The 21,285-nt window shown below is 36.5% G+C and overlaps 2 protein-coding genes across 4 annotated transcripts in view; one reads left to right on the top strand and one right to left on the bottom strand.

The window, feature by feature from the left end:
• The first annotated feature begins 6,913 nt into the window (after nucleotides 1–6,913).
• Nucleotides 6,914–13,205, top strand: desma (desmin a). Its single transcript, XM_055032171.1, has 10 exons — nucleotides 6,914–7,602; nucleotides 8,946–9,006; nucleotides 9,153–9,248; nucleotides 10,504–10,665; nucleotides 10,748–10,873; nucleotides 10,990–11,100; nucleotides 11,321–11,430; nucleotides 11,518–11,570; nucleotides 12,109–12,194; nucleotides 13,122–13,205. The coding sequence occupies exons 1-10, from the start codon at nucleotides 7,022–7,024 to the stop codon at nucleotides 13,161–13,163; spliced, it is 1,428 nt and encodes a 475-aa protein (XP_054888146.1). The 5' UTR covers nucleotides 6,914–7,021; the 3' UTR covers nucleotides 13,164–13,205.
• Nucleotides 13,206–15,101: 1,896 nt separating this feature from the next.
• Nucleotides 15,102–21,285, bottom strand: part of tmem198a (transmembrane protein 198a) — a 35,135-nt gene continuing 28,951 nt past the window's right edge. For all 3 annotated transcript variants that reach the window (XM_055031583.1, XM_055031585.1, XM_055031584.1), the window contains exons 7-8: nucleotides 18,807–19,117; nucleotides 15,102–18,327 (exon numbers count right to left, since the gene is read on the bottom strand). In XM_055031583.1, coding sequence (XP_054887558.1) covers nucleotides 18,178–18,327; nucleotides 18,807–19,117 — 461 coding nt within the window. In that variant the 3' untranslated portion in view covers nucleotides 15,102–18,177. The remainder of the gene's footprint in view (nucleotides 18,328–18,806; nucleotides 19,118–21,285) is intronic.

The following is a 21,285-nucleotide window of genomic DNA, read 5'->3' as shown; positions in this document are numbered from 1 at the left end:
TGTACCCTGTGCGCTCACGCACAAACTTGGAGGGTTATGTATGTATTTTTATTTATTTTTATTTTTTATTTTTTTGCATGATTCAAGCCTTTTATTATTTTTTAAATATTTAACATAAGTAGTAAATCTCACACTTGTAATAGGGAAATGTAACTGTAAATATTAGATGAAACCTCTTAGAATCTAACAATATATATTTGTAATACAAGCTGAAGGGAGGTGCACACTACTTAACATCACCTATTCCATATGGCAGCCATATTTTGCATTACAAATCACTTAAACTGCAATTTTGGGCCAAAAACAATACACAAATAATGTGGAAAATATTCCCTATGATATGGCTAAATTTAAAGGCATATTAAAGGTTAGAGGAACCGGTGCTTTCCTTCATGTTGCTGTGCTCTCGCGCCCTCTAGTGTTTGCTTAAACGTAGTATTTGGTTTCCCATATTTTGTTTGTTTATTAAATCTTTATTTAACCAGATACATAACCTTTGTGAATAAGTCCTTTTCACATGGATGACCTGGCGCACGTTATACCTGGCAAGACAAATAGACAACAATAATAAAATAAATAATAGAGATATTTATTAGAGATATATTACAGAAACAACTCAATATTTTAAAAACTGCAACAACTTAATATTTTAAACACAAGCACTGTGAAAGGTATTTCTACTATTGGGATCTTAAAATGGAAGTTTAGTTAATCACTGTGGGTCATACAACATCAATTAATTAAACATATATATTTTCATAAAAAATTATGAAAATTGAAAAATAGATCATTATACAATATTTCAAGCTTTCCTGCACTTAATGTGACATATCTCATAATGACCTGCTTGAATAAATTTTGCTCTGAAAAAAATTCTTTAGATGAATTTATTCTGTTTTTGATTTGAGTGTACAGCTGGACTCAAGTTGGTGATAAAAATAAAGTCCTTCTTGATTTTCAACTTAGTAGCAAACACATGAAGGTTTAAGATCAGGAAAGAGGTAGACCAATACTAAAACTTTGAGTATTGACCTTTGTCTGCTTCATTCATCTTCATGAAAAGTGTACTGTAGTTACATCTGAATTAATGTAACCCGAGATCTACCTCCTCTGTGTATCAGTGTGTGGTGATCTTTTGGTGATGTGCAATGTTTTTAGATTTTTTTTTTTTGTGCCAAACTTACCTTCTGGAATTCTGATCAAATTATTAATTTAGTTTCACTTGAGCATTTTTTTGTGTTACTTTCAGACTGCTGGTAACCTTGCCCACCAGTTTTTGACTCGTCTTATTAGCTTGTATGGAGAAACAACCAGTTTTCATAATGCCACTGTTGGTCCATATTTTCTACAATTATGTATGGCCTCTTTCTCTGTGCTATTGTGGTGCACTGTCTGAAAAAAAAAAATAAATAAAAAAATAAAAAACTCCTTCACTTTTCCCTAGGTTACAAGGAAGATAAATTCAAATGCTTGTTAGTGTTTCCAGTTTCTAAATGCACTGGTGGTTATTTGTGTAGCTTTCCTACTATGTCTGTTAAACACCTGACTGCAGACTCCTCCCACAGAAGAAAACTCTACAAATTAAAAAGCTTACATCCATTAGACATTTTTGTGTATATGAGAGCAGAATAAAATCGGCTATTATGCTGTCCAATATTTAGTGAAAATAAATATTGGAAATTTAATGTTTTTTTTTTCTTCTGTTTTTAGGCTGATGTCTTTATATCAAAATATCAATTGTAGCAATCATTCTAACATTGAAAAAGAACTCAGTCATAAGTTCTAAAACCTCATTTTGTGTAAAACCTCAGAAACTGTGGTACTTTCAGCAATTAATTCAGTGGTCTCTCTTATTTTCTGCCAATAAGTTGCATTACCAGTTAACACAGCAAAGTGCAGTTTGCATGCAGGGATTTCAGGATTTTCACCAGGAAGCAATAAATCAGGCAGAGGAAATTTGGATATTTCTCTAAATGTGATTTTTGTAGGTTTCTTTTAGCAACCAGTAACAATAACAGAAGAACCAGCAGATTTACCAATATGTTTGTACTTTTAATGTCAGACCTTGCTTGTATTATTATTATTTTTTTTTCACTTTTTAGTCAGATATATTTGCTCAATAAATTGTTAAAATGGTAGTAGCCGCCACTGAAATTGCAACATAACTAAGTGTAATGATTTTCCTTCAGGAACTCTGTAATGTTGCACCATTTTGATATCAAATCTCTCCCAAAAATAGACCTGCATAAAACATGGATCAATCGGTTTCCTCTTAAAAATATCATATTTTTAGAAGGCTGTATGTTTCACACTTGCACACAATCACAAGCATGCAAAACCTGTGACAGAGTCAGAGAAATACTTCTCTTGTCTTCCTTTTTCTCGTTGTTTCATCATAAAGTCAATTCTGGGCCACAGCTCAACTGTTTGGTATGTTGTGTACGCCTGTTGGGTTTGTTGCTGGGCAACAGGCATTCTGCCTGTGTAAATGTTTAAACCACCTGCCTTTTCCTCACCATTGAGTATTATTTACATTGTGTTTGTGCACAGTTTTTTTCAACATTCTTTACCTTTCCAAGTTAGAAAAGCATAGCTTGGGGCATCCATTTATGATTCTATCACCTGTCATCTATTTATGTTTTAATTGGGAGGATTTAAAAAGAGTTCCCACGATGCTTATTGTTCAAAAACATATTGATACTCCATGCAATATGTCAAGCTCAGTGTCAAGGAAAAGTAGTAGTAGATCAAATTGCCATCATGTCCCTCACACTGTTGTCTTTCTGCCAACCTAACAATTGGACAAAATAGTTCTGAAAGATGACACAGTTACTGTTTATGTGTCCCAGACCGACTTGGGGTGTGATGTCAGGACATCAAGCCCAGACTTTTAAAGAACTCTATGTCTGGGTTTGTAACATTAACTGCATCACAGAATGCGTCTGATCTAACATCTAACAATTTGAATATAAGATTTTTCTCACCTTGTCACAGATTGGCATGTGATATAATTTACTTTGTTGACAATTGCTGCTGTCATTTGTGATGCATCTTTCATTCAGATTCAGGTCATGACATGGATTTTAAAATTAGTACCTGACTGTCATGTGCTGTTGGTTTTCTGAGGCTTGTTTCCTGTCTGAATAACTGTTTCCATAGTCGTTTTCATTAGGGTGCTAATTTAAGAGTGCCTTTTCTGGGATACAGTTCAGGGTTGTTTGGCTCTGAGTCTTTGGCTGTTAGGCAACCACTTGCTGGCTCACTGTCTGTCCTAAGCTCATGATGTAGTATTCAAACCACTTGGGTGCCTCTTCATCTCGTATCAGCAGTTTATTTCACACGCAGCCCATAAAAGATTTGCACTTATCTCTTAAGTCCTGCTCACTGCAGCATTTGTCACTGTTCTTCAACTTTCTCACCAATATTTGTTGGATGCCGCTCAAGAAAAAAGTCCTGTCCAGAACATTTGTCAAGAGGAAGAAACTAAAAAAGACTTTATGAACCAGAACTTCAAGAATTGTGTGTTACAGCACAGTATTTGGAAACAGTAAATTGTTTCAGACAATAACCTAACAGCAAGACTTGAAGTTTCTTTTCAATTTTGTTTTACTTGCTCAAAATGAGGGATGGCATAGACTTAGATCTCTGGCCAACTTTCTTTGTCACATCCCCAGATGTTTTAAAGATTTAAATTATTGTTGTTACTATTATTATTCTGTTATTACTCCAATTATAATGGGTTTTTTTGTCATGCTTTAGCATCATTAAAAATAAATTTGAGTTACAGCAATAATGTTTTAATGTAAAAATCCTTCATAAAATATCCAAAAAATAATCAAATATAATGCAGTTTTTCATTGTTAATTGGAGTGAAAGAACTAATGTCTGTACTTTTTATATATTACTTTTTATGGCTGAAATGAGAATTTATGACAAAAACTAAAAGCCCATTTTCTAAAGGTCCGTACTTGAAATTAAAAACATATTTAATGTTTTTATATTGATAAGCAAAGTTTGTATGAACTTGATGGTGCAGCTTCTCTCGTTGTGACTATTTTAATCGATCAGTTTTATAGCTCCATTGTTAAAAGCTGTGTGGCCTTTGAAGATAATGGAAGGTGTTTGAGAAGAACTATCTAGAAACCCAATTTCTTCTCAAAGACACGTTAAGTATTTATGTAATTTCACTGTTTTAAACTATCAAATAATTTTGAACAACTAAGTCACATTGGTTTCACTCTCCATAAATAATATACTATAGATTTGTGAAGTAAACACAAAGTTCTTTAAAATCTTGCCAGACATTATCATTACCTTCTCATCAGTTATATTTACAACAGCAAAGAAACACAAAAAGGTGCATACTTGAATTTCTTTAATTAGTGCTATTATCCATTATCTTTAGTCCTCTGGGGGTCTTTTGGGACAGACGCCAAACAGGCTGAGCTCTGAACAGAAAATCTAAAAATAGGGCTGCTACCACCCACTGCAGCTGACAGGCGCGCTGCTTTGTGAAACAAAATATGTGCATGACCACACACAATGACCCCTCCAGCATATACCTATAAATACAAATGCACACTCATTTGCACAGAGCGTCTTTTTAAATCCAGAATGAAATTTTATAGGTTTGGAGATTGAACACAACAGTTGTGTCACTTTATTCTGTGTCAATTAAAGCAGAGAGTTTTGGAGGTATCTGGTAGTCAGCTCTCAAAAGTTACAGTTGGTGTACTTTTTAGAGTTGTCTTTACTTACAATATATAAACCCACAAAAGTAGTTAGGACAGAACACTGAGAGCAGGACTTAGAAGCCTCTTAAATTTACTGTAAGCTGGGACCCTTTGTGTTAGGTGCTTTCTTATTTTTATAGATGATGTTCTTGACTTACATATGTGTATTATTAAGATCCTTGCACCTGAAGATGTTGACTACCTGAAGTCCTAATCTGTACTGCTGACTCATCAGGTGCATTGAGAGGGATTTCCTCCCACTGTTACTCATTGAGAGAGTCTTGCCAACTTCTGATGGTTTCAGTTGGTGAAATGTTTCCTGATTTCAAAACTTTGGCTGAAGTGGCCCTTGTAGTTTCATTCTACAATATGGGAGCAGAGTGGGGATTCAGTCTCCAAATCAGCTATCAAAACCCTGAGCCATTTTATTACACACAGGCAAGTGAGCTTCTCAGTGTGAAGTTTTAAAGTTAGTGGATACTGCTTAAATTCAGGTGTGCTCAATTGACCGGAGATTACGGTAGATTAATTTTTAACACTATTTCAAGACCACTATTTTATGTGACTATTTCAGTTCAGTGGGTATGAAGACCTTAGTAAAGGCAAAGCTTGGAATGCCCTGGGCCAGTTCACTTCAAAATGTCACATTCTTTGACATTTTGAAGAATTGAAATATTGTCTCCATGTCAGTTTTACATCAATTTGATTACAAATTGTGAACACACCCTGAGTCATTTAGATTCTTATTTTACATCTACTGTTGCAAAAATTCAACCAATGCATCTGACCACTCACACATAGTGTGTCAGTGGTCTAAGTGTAGTGTGTGACAAATTTGAAGTGTGGTGTGTGACCTTCCTGGCAATCCTATCAGTCAAATTCTAATGCTACTTTTATAACCAAGGACAAATATACACCTCTAAAACAACAGTGTTTGCTATAACTGGATTTAATTTTAGGATGTCAGATTAAAGGGAAGTGAATACAAAAGCAGTTGGCTTTTTATTTTTATTGGCACACAATGTAGAAACCATATTTCACTTTCTTTCTGTTGTCCACTTCTTTGTGTCAGCTTACCTGATAAAATCCAAAAAACATACCTTAGAGTTTGACAATATAACAAAAAAATATATGGGTTAGTTTCAGACCTATGAATATTTTTGTAAGTACATTTTATACATTCTGAAACTAGTTAAAATCTTTATAACTCTTGCTTGAACTAGAGGTTCTGAATTAATCTGAGCAGACATTTTCACAAATATGATATAATTACACTGAAATATTGAGCTCCAATAGCTTTTATTTTACCCGTGTTGTTTCATTTTTCACAAAATTGTGTTGAACATTCAATCAGAGACTTTAGGTAGAGTTCTACTGACCATTACAATAGCATGGAAAATGGTTTATTTGAGAAAATACCACTGATCTAATATTTTACCTCATATTTCTACTGAGATGGTTGGTTCAGTAAAAGACCAGCATTTTTAAATTTTTTGAAGAAACATTCTATGATTTGATTAAGAATATTTTCCCACAATTTTTTTTTAAGTTTATGACTTGGACAATTTTTTACGAGCACAATCACTGAATGAATATGACTCTTAATTTCTCATGCAGTCATGTTTCAGAAGAGACAGCTATGAATGCACAGCTGATCAACTTTACCAGCAGCTGAAACTGGATCCCTTGACAGCTGAATGTAGGCCTGGCAACAGACAAGACAAGATGGGGGATTGATATGTGAGGAGGGGAGATACTCTGAAGCCATGATTGTTGGCAAAGAGGTTAAAATATGTAACTCCTCATAATATTAAAATTCTTTAAAGAACTGGTGTAAAAATAAATCTATGATCATGATTGTTGAAAATGTCATCCAGAAGCTTGTCTATATTTTGAGTTTATGATCAAAATAAAACTGAAAGAGTCGTTTTCAGTTTTATTGTGATCTGATGCAACTGGCCATTGAAAAAAAAAAAATCTCAGTAAACCTGAAAGTCCTGAATTAATGTTCTCGAAACACCCTGTCTAATATAGCAAAGGGATAGGATTGCTTTGCTTTGAGGGTGGTTGAGTGGCGGGCGTAGGACCGCAGGGTACATGGAGAAAGAGGGAGGCCATAGAGGAGGGGTTAGGGGCTAGAGTGGGTGTGGATGGTCTACAAATAGTTGCTCTGAGTGCCTGCCATTTCTTCACCAAGTTTTTCTTCCACTTGCCGGGTGGGACTGTTGGGTCTTAACAACCGAAGCAGCTTCTTTGAACCCACAAACCAACCAAGCAGACAAGCAACCATGAGCAAATCCTACTCCTCGTCATCCCAGAGTGCTTCCTCCTACCGCCGGACCTTTGGTTCTGGTGTTGGTTCATCACCAATGTCATCCATCTTCTCGTCCATAGGAGGAGGTCGAGGCTCTTCTTCCAGCCGTATGTCTTCCAGAGTGTACGAGGTCAAGAGTACTGCTGTTCCCTCCTACTCCAGCTTCAGAGTTTCTTCTGGAGCTGGGGGAGCAGGATATGGCTCCTCAACAGCTGTGCGTACCTATGGAGGCGAGAAGCTCGACTTTAACCTTGCAGACGCCATGAACCAAGACTTTCTCAACACAAGGACCAATGAGAAGGCCGAGCTTCAGCATCTCAACGACCGCTTCGCCAGCTACATTGAGAAGGTACGCTTCCTGGAGCAGCAGAATGCTGCCCTGACCGTGGAGATCGAGAAGCTGAGGGTTCGCGAGGGTCCTGGCCGTGTGGCTGAGCTGTATGAGGAGGAAATGAGGGAGCTGAGGAGGCAGATTGAGGCCCTCACCAACCAACGTGCCAGGGTGGAAGTGGAGAGGGACAACCTGGCTGATGATCTGCAGAAACTAAAGCTAAGGTAGGTTCTGATGGTGTGTCAATATGGAATGAATACATGAGCAGGCTCCAGAAAGTTTTGTGAAAGAGGCCAGCGGATTTTCTAATGAACAACTTGAGGTGGCACAGAATAATTAAAATCCATAACAGAATATTCTGAGCTTTATATCAATGTGACAGTACTAGAAATTTGGATAACCTTAAAAGACGAAGAAGAAAAAAAGACATTGATTCCATGTTCTGTCAAACAATGCCAAACAAGTTATTGTTAAGCTACATGGAAAAAAAGATTATTTTAAGACAAAAAAAAAAAAAAAAAAAGACTGTTAATTTTACTCTTTTTTTTAATTGAAGTTTTGCAATAATTGTGCAACTGTTTTCCAAAGTGACATCACTGAGGAAAATAGAGATAGAGACAGATTTATAGACTCATAGGAATGAACCTAAGACAGACAGATAAAGTTTCAGCCAGACATTGAACATTCAGATATGAAGAGAGGTTGACAGATAGAAAAAAATGATCTATTATTTTTCGTCACTAAAAGGAAATGACATTCAAAGTTTCACTTCAAGTCCCTTCTAAACTTTGTTTGTTGGCCTATATTTGTCTGTTTATAGCTTTTAGGGCAATTTGTGTGTCTGGGATAACGCCATCATGACACTGGATGCATCATTGCTCACATTACCGTGTGTAATAAAAATCAACCCCAACATGCAAAGCCTTTCAGTCAGCTTCCAATTCTTACACACATGCACACACACACACACACACATACACACACACACACACCAGCACGTACGCAGTCCCCTGTTCTTCACATTCTGTTTATCAGCCCTCTTCTAGCAGCTGCCTGAAGCTGTGAGTAAGTCCAGCAAAAGCACGAGCTTCACCTGCTGACATCAAAATACACACCCTAACCTCCTGCTTGCTCACAGCTACAGCACGTGAAAATAACACGCAGGTATTAATATTTTCATGCCATCCTCCAAAGATCAGTCACTTTCCAAACCTTTGATGTCTGTAAATATGCAGAGATTAAAAAAAAAGTATCCTTTTTTTTTAATGTTTGGTGAAATGCTAAATGTGGAAAAAGCAGGAATGGTTCTTGTTATCGCCCCATGGCCGCTGACAGTGGGGGAACAGCTGCATTGAAGCTTTAGGGCTAAAAGAGCAAGCAGGCAAAGATGTGTGGGTGTGTGGATACAAGCAGAGTTTAAATAGAATACAGTTTGTGTCTCTCAGGTTTTATTTTTAAGTACAAATGCAGCAGCACTCAAATAGAAATGAAAGGCAAGAAGAATTTGTCCTTTAACTTTCCTCTGTTGTTGTTTTTTCCCCTGGGGGAAAACTCTTCCACCTTTTAGACTGCAAGAAGAAATCCACCAGAAGGAAGAAGCTGAGAACAACCTATCTGCCTTCAGAGCTGTATGTCTTCATTTTTGTTTGTTTGAACTTTAGTTTAACTTTTTAAATAACACTTCGTTTCTACCTCATCTTTTCGTAAAACAGATTCTTAGTGACTTGCCTTTGCCTGAATACATTTTCTTGCTGTTTGTTTGGTTTGTTTGTAGGATGTTGACAGTGCCACTCTGGCCAGGCTGGACCTGGAGCGACGCATTGAGAGCCTGCAAGAAGAGATTGCTTTCCTCAAGAAAATCCATGAAGAGGTTTGATACTCTTCTAAATGTTTCCTGTACAGAGGCACTGTCTCTATGATGGTTTGCAACATCTGATCAGAGTCTTTCACCCGCTGATGTTAAATCACATGTACTAACACAATAACATAAATATGCACAACCAAAAAAAAAAACACTTTTGCACATTGCCTTGCCAAGATCTAAGGACTGGATGAGCCACGAGCTCAGCTCAGTTTCAATGGACAGCTGAGGATCCATCTTACCATTTTGTCTTTTTTGTCTCCACTTTGACCTCCCAGAAATGCTGAAGTGCTGACTGGTTTAAAGGACCGTGTCAGCTGTTGCGGAAATAGCTGAAGTGTGTGCTTGTATACGTGGCAACAAATGGATAGCTATTTTAAACTATTTGATTAAACCAAACGACAGCTGAATGCAACTTAAGCTTGTAAGATTATATATTTTATATTTTTATCAAGAATAAAAGTATTGCATTGCTGCTACTAGAATTGAAGCTTTTAGTACTTTCTCCCAATGCACATAAAAAGAAGGATTTATTAGTGTCTAGATATTTTATTTTTAATGCCAGTTCAGACAGGAAGTGCATAATTACACATACAAATTGAAAAAAGTGCAATTGCACTACAATGTTATGCTGAACTTACAATTTTTTTCTAAGGCCTTTAATTCTTTAAGGAGGTAGAAATATTTGTAAGATAATTACAGTTAAAAATGTAACTTGTTTATTGGATTCTTTTAACAAAACAATTTTAAAACAATCTGTTCTCTTTCCAATTGTTTTTTGTGGTTATAGCCAATCATATATATGTATATATATATTTTTTTTTTTGAATTTTGCTCCTTGTAGAAACATTTTATGAAGATTTTTTGTTTTTTAATCATTACACAGAAAAAAACAAAGAGGATGCAAAAAAAAGTCAAAAGAAAACTGTGGTGAAAGTGTGTTTATTATTTGGGTTATTGTGTGTGTTGCTTTCTATCGTGATATTTGTGGCATATAACCTATGCCCTTTTAGTAGGGAAAACAAACATAGATGACTATAATCTCCTAATGTATCAAATAAGATGCAGAGCTAGAGAAAATCTGATGTGTACTTTCAAACTATAGAACATTCTGACTATTAGTTCTTTTGTAAGGCTTTGAAGGGTTAAGCTGTGGTCCTTTTCTCTCTCAAACATCCATAAATCTCTTTCTTCTTGTTACATCATTTCAGTAAGTTTATTTTTTGCTAAAAATGAATCCCTTTCTTCCATGAACACCTTGCAGGAGATTCGAGAGCTGCAGAGCCAGATGCAGGACACTCAGGTCCAGATTCAGATGGACATGTCCAAGCCTGATCTGACTGCTGCTCTCAGGGACATCCGCATGCAATATGAAGCCATCGCTGCAAAGAATATCGCAGAGGCTGAAGATTGGTACAAGTCTAAGGTAGATTAGAAGCATTTCTTGAGTAAAGTTTATTTTCTTCTATTGCTAAAATGCTTAAAAACTCACCTGGTGTCTCCTTGAGGTGTCCGATCTGAACCAAGCTGTGAACAAGAACAACGACGCTCTGCGCCAGGCCAAACAGGAGACCATGGAGTACAGGCACCAGATCCAGTCCTACACCTGTGAAATCGACTCTCTCAAGGGCACTGTCAGTATTTATTTAACTCACTGTATTCCTATTATTTGTAAACAATACAGCTTGAATTGTTTCTTTTACTGTCAATCCAGTTTAAACATGACTTCACCTCCTTTCTATCCTTTCAGAATGAGTCTCTGCTGCGCCAGATGAGAGAAATGGAGGACAGGATGGGAAGGGAAGCCTCTGGCTTCCAAGATACCATTGCACAGCTGCAGGAAGACATTGCCAAGATGAAGGTAATAAACTTTAGCATTTCACATGAGGCATGGATTGTGACAGTAGATAATAAAAGCAACAGCTATCAGATATAAGTGTGGGGCTTTAGAAATACACAACCTATCTTTACCAGTTCTTTTCAGTATTTCTAGTAACAATGTAATTTTTGTTGGTTGGGAACCTTTAATTGTAGGAGTCAATAAGACTTTTAATTACTTTTTTTAATGTCTTGATCTATAGGATGATATGGCTCGCCACCTGAGGGAGTACCAGGACCTTCTCAATGTGAAAATGGCTCTTGATATTGAAATTGCCACCTATCGCAAGCTGCTGGAGGGAGAGGAGACCAGGTCTGTCTGCTATCCACAGCGATTAGAAGGATGATAATAAGCTCAAATGACCTAATTTTACTATTATTTTCCCTCTTTCCATTGCAGGATCACCACCACGATGCCTGTCCAGTCTGCCTATTCTTCCATTGGATTCAGAGGTAACAGGAATAGTAACATGTCCTTTTTTTCAACACGTAAATACTTGTTAAATCCACTTTACATTCCAAATGAGTCAATAATCAGTTTAATTATAGCCTGTGACTGAATATGGTAGATGCTATTTTCATTTCCTTACATGTCATGTAAGGAACTGAAAACAAGCAATAACACTTTCTGACCACTGGGTGGAGACGTTAGAGAAGACAAAATGCCTCACAGGCCATTGGTTTAACAATAAGCAAGCCAGACTTAGATGATTATGTAACTCTGTCTTCTACTTTAGTCTTCAAATGTGTTTAATTTTACATGTTGAATTATTATTTGGAATAAATATATGTAAATTTACACATTTAAAATAGAAATGTAACACTGGAAAACAATAAGCAACTTCAAAAATCTCTTTTCTGATTCTCTCCCTAATGTAAAAAACTTTCTTAATCAATAGTAAACAACAGTAGTGCCTTTAAACTGAATTGATTTTGCGTTACTGTAAATAAAGTTCATTTCCAAGCTAATTAGGTGAATGCATTCTTACAGAGACCAGTCCTGAATCCCAGCGTGGATCAGAGGTTCACTCCAAGAAAACTGTTCTTATCAAGACTATTGAGACCCGCGATGGAGAGGTTTGAGCTCACATACATGCACATACATCCACATCTCGACAACACAAACAATTATAGACGAACACAAGCTCATTTACTCATTTAAAGTACACATTGTAATCATTGTTTTCAAGGATTTTAAATTTGGATATATGATATCTTTACTATTTTTATGCTGCGTACCAAGATTTGAAAGTAATACAAGGTGCAATATACCAGAGCGCTTCAATCTAGACATCCCAGTGGAAATTATGCCATTTCAAATTCATAAACTGAGAAAATTATTCCATTTGTGAGTAGATTTGACAGTTCTGCTTCCACTTCTATGTGTCTAAGGGTGAACCACTGAAAAAGTGATATTTTTAAGAGCTATAACAGCATTCATTTTTGCAAATTCCTACTGAACAAACACAATGGGATGTGCTAACCCTTAGAAACATGGTGAAATTTTAAGGTTGAAGAGGCGATGGGTGTAAAAGGATTCAGCAGTAATTACCATAACACAAATGATATTAGAAAAAACTGTAAATTGGCCCACTTATGTGGTAATAAATCATGTTTAATATATGACATTCCTAGATGAAATATTTCATGAGCCAGGGTGCTAGTGCCCAGTGTGTAAGTTTAGTTTCATTGTCCCACCTAAACTTTTAGCAGCTGCTCACTTGCTTCTATAGCTTTGCTATAAGCATGACGACACTGAAATGACGTGGAAAGTCTTTGTTTCTCCTCTATAAGATGTTGTAGATTGTAGACACTTTTTTGAAACTGTGACACTCTGTAACACTTCCTTCTTTGGACTGTTAGCGTCACTGGCCTGCACAGCCTTTCAACCAATATCTGCACAGTTTATATTAACCTTCTTAAAGATTTGTCTACATTAATTACTGGTTCTTTTACTTGAATTATACTTGACATTAATTGCTTCTATTTCTTCTGTCCCTTAAGGTTGTCAGCGAGTCAACACAGCATCAACAGGACATTATGTAAAGAGACAACATGAAATGAAAAACAATAAAATATGAACAAATATTTAAATTGTTTCCTACAATTACTATAAGAAAAGATAAGCTGAGCCGATGTTTATAGGCAGAATTAATAATGTAAGCTTCAAGTAATGAACATAATTTTAATCAATTGTATTCCTCATAAAATAGATGCAGGCAGGTTGGCTTTAGCCTGGTTTTAAATGAATAGCATTCCAGGATTTCAAACTTTTTTTAGCATTACTTTATGTTTCAGAAAAGCAGTCGACTTTGCTATTTCTCATCTTGGCATTTCCATTTTAACAAGCTGTTATGGTTCAGCATAATAAGGGAGGTTTTTGTGCTTCAAGACGGATCAGCGAACCCAAAACACTGTGGTCAAACATAATACTGAAAGGAGATATTTTCACTGTGCATATTCCATTATTTGTTGTAGCACAAGTATGAACATATGATCAGTTAGGGGCAATTGTTGTTGCAGATTTAATGAATGCGTCAGGCTGGATTTAAAGAACATATATATTTAAAAAAAAATTATTGAACTAAGAGGGAACTCAGTCATGTTTAAAGGTCGAGGTTATTAGCATGTGTTTAATGCTTGTGAATGAGAAGGTAAAAATGGTTTGATGTTTCACTCCAAATAAACCTCAGTGAAGATGCCCAAAACTGTGTGGTTTTAAATTATTCTAATTTTAAAACCTAATAGCAAAAAAATGTTGGTTTTCGTCCTTTTTTTATTGTCTGAGACTGCATGCACTCTCTTGCAAAGGCAGCCCTTGATCATTGTCACAACAGGACAATGGGGTCATCCTGCTGTGGGAATGTTTTTTGCCTCAAAGGGAAAAAAAAAAAAAAAACACTTGTCATAGTTGGTGGGAAAATAAATCAGAACAAAACTACTTAAAGCTGAAAAAACTTGAGACTAGGTTTGGTTTTAAAATAAATAAAATATGTCAAAGTGTTTTGTAGTAATGTGAGATTTGAAAAAGTTCAGAAGGATACCTTTTCAAGGTGCCATATCGCTGATCATTAGCACTTCTTAAATAACAGACATGTCTTCGTATTGATTTCTTTATGAACTGTAATTATGCAAGCTTTGACAGTCAAGCATAGCACTACTATTTCAACATTTGATTCACGAGGAAGAGAGATTGCAACAATCAATGTAGGAGTGAGAGAAATGTGAACAATGGCTGGGTAATGAATTGTTCCTGGTCACACTTTGTTTCCAGCTGAAAGCAGATCAGAAAGCAACAAGACTTGCAGTCTGTCTCATTTGTCTCTGAAACCACTGGAGTGAAAATGTCAACAGAGATGAAAAAAGGCCACGGCTGTGAGAGTTGAAGACAGAAAAGAAACAGACAATAAATGAGCATTGGAAGTAAAACAGAAGAGAAAGGGAGATGGTGATGCAGGCTGAAAAGAAGAGAAATGAAAACGGCGAACTGAATGAAAAGGTTATCTGGACAGAAAAAGACACAAGAAGAAAAATTAGACAGAGGAAACTGCACATAATGTTGTAAAGGAGTTCTAAAAGAAAGACTATGATGGATATTACAGTAATTAGTGTGAGTTGCGTTAGCCAGAATATTCTGCAGTCTTATGTCTAAAACTTCCCACTCATTATGTACCAGGTCAACAGCAAAGGGCAACATATTTCTACTAAACCTTCTACTTCCTTAAAAGTCAGCTTACTTTATGATTTCTTCCTACATATTGCTTCCAGTTTTTTAATTCCAAAGGAGAACATTGGTTTTTAAACTCTATGCTACTTCATGATTTGCATACTGTGGATGTCTTAACATTTTTCTTCCCAACATAGCCCATCTTTAATTTTGTACCCAGGAATGTTTTTGGAAAAACCCCAAACATGTCACAATAATTGCTGATCTGTGGTTTAAACAAGCATGCAGGAGTAGGAGTAGAAAAAAAGATTCAAAGCCAAATTTAAATTCCAAGTTTAAAGTTTGTCGGCTGAACTCCATCGTCACAGGTTCAATCAGCAAAATGAGAAACATATTTACACAAGGTCAAAAAAGAAAAAAAAAACATTCAGCAGGATCACAGCATAACAGGTCTACTCCATTAAAAGTATTCAGCTGCAGAAATGAAACACAACATAATGTTAAAACAGTAAAAACGAGTCAAATATTTGCACATTAAAATTATTTACAAGTCAATATCTACAGTCAAAATATTCTCACAATATATAGTACAATATTCAGTGTAGCTGAATATTGTCCTATATGAAAATAACAAAAGACAAAGCAAAATACATAAAAGAATTATTAGCCCACCCCACCAATTACAAGCAAGAGAGGAGCCAGTGATTAGCATTTACATATGATAACATACATCACCACTACAGTAAAAACACAACCAGGACATAAAAAAGAGGACTGAGGTACAAGCAAAAATAAAGTTACACTACCACAGACATTACGGTGAAAGACCATCAGAGTAATACCATAAAGTAGAACAGGAAGTGGTTTAAATTAAAAAGAAATAGTTCAGAATTTTTTAAAGCAGTTCTTGTTAGGAAGTTGCAGTTGTCTACTGTGGGTAACAAATTACCCACAACCGTCTTTGCATCGTCATTTAGTATAAATGAAAATCAGTTGGTTGATGAGACTGAAGCTAAAGTGTAATCTGAGGGGAGCCCAGACCAAAGTGGATTCATACCATATGAAAAATATTCCAGTTCCAAAACCTTCAAAGTGGTTTATGCAGGCAGCTTTTGATCATGTTTTGAACTGTCACTCTGTTTTAGCCTGGCTGCTTATTTTCGCAGTGAATGGAAATAGGAAATGTCACAGTGATGTTCCTGTACAAAACATGCACCTCGAACTGCACATATACAGAATCTTTTGTCAGATTAACCACCTACTAGAAAAGTGAGTTGTAAAAATCAATAAAAACATTTTTTTAAACTACCAAAAATAGTTTTGCTTTTTGACCATAAATGCATTACATATTTAATCTTCAGCATATTTAATGCAGGAACATTACCGATGGTGCAATACATCCTATCTCCTGTTCAGGTGAAAATAACCACCGATGACAGGTATAGGGTTAATAAAAGAGCACCCACATAAACCACCATGATGTTTTTGAGATTGGAGGTCTGCTTTGGTCATGGCCTTTCTCAGACTGGCCATTAGCTTCAGCCTCTGGGACCAACTAATCAGGATTTATGCTACTGGAGGTAAGATGTCAATTGCTTGTAACAGAACCTCACTTTAAATATTCTGAAGCATCCATCAAGTAACAATACATGTCCTTTCAAAGGTTTTTACTTGGACAGTGTAAATCTACAGAGATAAAGAGGTGATTATATGCACCCTTGGTCCAAAAAAGCTGGAAATCTGGGGTTTCCACATGGCAACAATGACACAAAACAATGGATACAGGTATTACACGAGTTTTGTCATGCAATAATGGAGTATGACATAATTAATTGTCCCCTTGTAAGAAAGAACGGCAAAATCTGCAAAAAGTCAAACACTATTAAATCAGTGCGTGAATGTTTAACTGTTGCTTTGCTTTGTTCTGTTCACATTTCAAATCAAGGAATCCTACATTTTTAGGGATCAAGTTTAATCCATTTCTTATTTTTTGCATTATTGGCAGTATCATTTGTCATAAATCATTGTAATATTTCCTTAAGTAGGAATTGTGCATGTGTAAAACATCTGAGTTTCTGTAAGGCGGACATAAAATAATGTTAAACATTACATCTTTATGTAAAACATTGAAATTCACCTCTCCTCTGTGGATGGTGGCTCAACAGCTTAATTGCAAGAAATACATAAATTAAAAAATAGAGTAACTTGTAAATTTATGTTGACACAAACACACATAGAGAAAGTCTAAAAGACAGGTCCAGCAGAAAACATTAGAGGGTGCCATTTGCATCGTCTTACCTCTGTTCAATGAGCTAATCTTTCTTTAAGGTCTCCTCTTCATTACATAACATGTCATGAAAAACCTTCAGAAGTTAACCCTTTCAAGCTACGCAGTATGTGGTGAAACAAGAGGAGGAAGATTATTGTACAGCATGCACATCTGACATTTAAATGAATCCCCCTCGTGTTTGCTAATAATTGGGCCAGCCCATCAGCTGTAGGGCTCACGTGTCCACTCAAACATAGAAGCAGACCATTTGGGACCAAACATGGAGGAAGGTCAGTGATGAGATGTAAACACATCTGCCTTGGAGAATGGCACAATATGCAGAAAGCAAGAGGCATTAACAAAAAAAAAACCCTCTTTGGTTTGAACCGCTCAGTCCGATTCACACCTACAATTCACCCCCCTTTAAAAAAAACCATAGGATTTTCCAAGCCAGTTGCTATTTTCTGTATTAACAAGCTCTGATAACCCCAGTGAAATAAATATCTTACATTACACAGACACCTCCAAGTGGAAAAACAAATTAACAGTAAGCGCTTTCAGTTCAGTGTTTGCATTGTACCTTCAGTTTGCTTTAACATTTAACACTAAGCATTCGCCTTAGAACCCTTGAAGTGAAGTGTGTCATCTTTGAACTTCCTTGAAGGTAGAGTTGCTGAATACAGATGAAGAAAAAGGAAAGTTGCAGTTCCCCGATACTCTAAAATACACACAATTCCATTTCAGCTGCAATGTTACAGAGTATGACAAATATACCCTCTTCCCTTCCCAGAACAGTCACATTGAAAAAATTACTGAAACAGTTTGCTTGATAACAGATAAAACAGATCCATTTTCTTCAGTGCCTCAAAGGAAAGCAAAAGCTTCACAGGCGCTAAGTCTGATGGCCATCAATTTGTGCTCCCTCCAAAACCAAAGTCTTATCATTCTAAAATCCAAAATGATTGGCAAAAACACCAAACAAGATAAAATCATTTTGGGCTACAAATGATCAGAATATGGTAATCTTCAGTTGGGTAAACTAACAGTTGATTGGGCTGTTTCAAGTCTTTTACTTCTGTTGGTGTCCAAGAGTTTTGAAGTAGGCAGTGATTGTGTGAATGTGTTTAGATCCGGACTGCTGGTCCACTGGGGACTGTGAGAGGCACCTGAGAGCCGCAGTCATAGTCCAGTTGAGCCATCCGAGAGCGACTCATTCGAGTGTGGGAGTAAGCCCGTCTTTCTGTCTGTCTGTCTCTGAAACTCCTGATGTAGCTCTGTGGATGGACAGACGATTAGAAAAAGTGAACAAACACCCATCTCCTCAACTGTATCTGTGATATGTCATAGATAATGTTTGATTAATATTTTACTCATTAAATTACACTGTTGACTTCAAATTGTTTGGAGGGGTCATAACACAAACATGTGTCCTACTTTGCAGGTTGTATTTGTAAATGTTTAAAACCATGAATCATCTTTACAATTTTGTTTGACTTTATGGTAGACTGTAACATGAAAGCCCAATAAAATACAGTCAACTGTGATTTGAACATGGTAAAAAAGTGGAAGAGTTGAAATGGTATGAATAATTTGTCAAGACACAGTAAATCTACTTAAGTTGAAGGAGGACTGTAATGTAGGATCTCAATAAAATCCCAACTTTTGTGGGATCATTAATTCCAAAGAAGAAAAAGACAAATGTCAATAAAACTATTTTTTTCTTTCAGTTTAAGAATGAGAATTAGAATATTACCGGAGACAGCACATCTCCGTCAAAGCGTCTCTTGGGGTTGGGTTTGCGGTGGTAGCCGGGTTCTGTCTGGGAAGGAGGAGGAGGAACCTTAGGTTGCTGAGAGCTCTGGGTTTGGTGATGAGAGTGGGAGACCACTGGGTGGTGGTACTGCTGGTGATGGTGGCTGTGATGGGTATGGGCCTTCTGCTTGAGGGCGGTCTTCTGGTTTTGATGTTTTTTCTTCTTCTTGTTCTCCTTCTCCTTTTTCAGCTTTTCCTCTCTTTGTCGGATTCGCATGAGCTGAACCCGCCGCTGCTGTCGACTCAGTACCACTGGAGGTCAAAAAGGACAACAGGTTGATTATGTGGGGAAGGAAAGGAGAAAGAGAACAATGGTTAATCAAGAGAGAGGGGGTGTATTGTATTCGGGAAAACCAGTGAGGAACAATACACTTGATAAGAGAGGGCAGATTAAGATAAAAGTTTGCTTGTGTCACTTTGCAGACCTATATGTGTTGTTTGTACAATGCAGAACAACTTGAAAAAATGAAAATGTAAGAAAAATGTAGACAACTTTTGTTTTTTCTTTTTTGGACATTTTCAATTTGTGAGGCGACTAATTTGCCATGCTGAGTCTACTTGCACCAAGCTGCTCAGTTTCCTGGCATATTGTGAGTGGGTGAGTGTGAGCTTGCTATTTTAACACACTTTATAGCAGAGGATGTCCAAAATCCATGCTGTCTCATGGTCCATTATTTAAACTAATGAACATACTTAGCGTTGATTTATTTATTTTACAGTATATCAACATAAATGATGCTTTAGTTGAAGATATTTGTCCATTTACATTGTGTCTTTTATGAGCATCCTCACATTGCACACAGACAAAGGCACTGTGTGTCCATGTGTGTGCATGTTATGTGGTCTATTATTGTTCCTTTGTGCGTGTGAACATGAGGCACCATCTGCCAGGGAAACTGAGTAATGATGCCCCCTCCTTTTCTATTTCTTAGTTCATTCTATGCCAAGCCTCTGCGCACATGCTTCTTTGTGACATAGGGCCAGCATACTCATGAAGCTATCTTGTAAGGTAACACATAGGTTTTTTTTATTGTAACAGACAATTGAAAATTAGACACAAATAAAAATTTTACCTCATTCATTCATCATTCATGTTGTGTTGCAGTCGCTGTTCTGACAGAAAACATTATTTCCTTCACTGTTTCACTTGATGTGCCCCTGCTTACCCATTGTGCCCTGTTTTGCAACCCTCACCCATGCCCTTCCCCCCATACACCTGCTCCCTCATTACTCTGTCTCTTTTCAGTCATTCCTCTTTTGCACCATAGTTCTTGTCACCATTAAATAGCACTTTTAGCAGCCGAATGCAGTCTTATAGCTAATTATATTTCGGAAAACACAAGCATGGATACTTTTACTTTGAAGCTGACAGTTGTAAAGTAGTATATTTTTTTAAATCCCCATTAAGCTTTTTACCTATGATTGATTAGCTAATAATATTTGACTTAAATGGATGCACACCTATAATTTACCTTTAGAGAAATGCTCAAACATGCTGCTTCCTCTTGCTACATTGAGGGAAAATCTAAATGTATCAACTGTGATATGAAGAACAATTACTAGAGACTTGCATAAATCTGGTTAATCCTTGGGTACAATTGCCAGTTGCCGGAAAAAACCACAAGCATTGTATTTTAGCATAAGCAGAAGAGTAATGTTTAGTCATCATATTGAATTATAAAGAGGATGTGATCATTTTCTCACAGATAAATGTCCTTTGAGTGCAATATGTGCATGGATACTGGTTGAAGCTAGTAAGAATTGTCATTATTCAGAGAGAAATTAGTCACGCACTGTGATGCTTTGGCAGGCTACTATGAGAGGAGGAAGTTCATAAAAGCATCATAAAGTGTCAAATTACATTCTCCAAATGCACACAAGAATAAAGAATCTAATTTCCGAAAACATATTCTCTGCTCTGGTGAAACAAAAACTAAAATGTTTGGCCACAACGACTATGACGGCATTTCAAGAAACAGGGGGAAACGTGAAAGCCAAGAATTCAGCAAAAATTAAGAACTTTTTGAAATATTAAATAGCCTAAAGCAGTAAATGTTTAGTCTGATTTAATATAAGATAGGGAAAGAAAATAAAACTTACATGTCTTTCTATAAAGTGCAAAAAATAGTACATAAAACAGCAAATACACAATGCAACCTTTGTGTTTAATGCCGTTTTGAATTCAAAAGAAACCAATGCTGTTTTTTTCTGGGCTTCTATCAACTGTATAGAATTGGATTTTTTTCTTTTTTAAAATAACACTAAGAGCTTCCTCCATCTTTTTGCCCACGTCCTCTGTGTGGTAGCCATGGCAGCCTGCAGTTTAATCCTATTATTTGAGCCAATGTGTAACTTATTCTGTGAAACTTTGCAGCTGTGAATGCCAGCAGAGATCAACTGAAGTGTGTGTTTCCATCATA

The sequence above is a fragment of the Poeciliopsis prolifica genome, unplaced genomic scaffold, assembly GCF_027474105.1.
Source record: "Poeciliopsis prolifica strain line A6 unplaced genomic scaffold, Auburn_PproV2 SCAFFOLD007, whole genome shotgun sequence".
Lineage (NCBI taxonomy): Eukaryota > Metazoa > Chordata > Actinopteri > Cyprinodontiformes > Poeciliidae > Poeciliopsis > Poeciliopsis prolifica.
This window is presented reverse-complemented; position numbering and strand designations above follow the sequence as displayed.

Bases quoted from the DNA above. Each gene is read 5' to 3' on its own strand.
- desma (XM_055032171.1), top strand. From the start codon at position 7,022: ATGAGCAAATCCTACTCCTCGTCATCCCAGAGTGCTTCCTCCTACCGC. The intron at 9,007-9,152 runs GTATGTCTTCAT...GTTTGTTTGTAG, and splicing joins ACCTATCTGCCTTCAGAGCT to GATGTTGACAGTGCCACTCT. The intron at 11,571-12,108 runs GTAACAGGAATA...GCATTCTTACAG, and splicing joins TTCTTCCATTGGATTCAGAG to AGACCAGTCCTGAATCCCAG.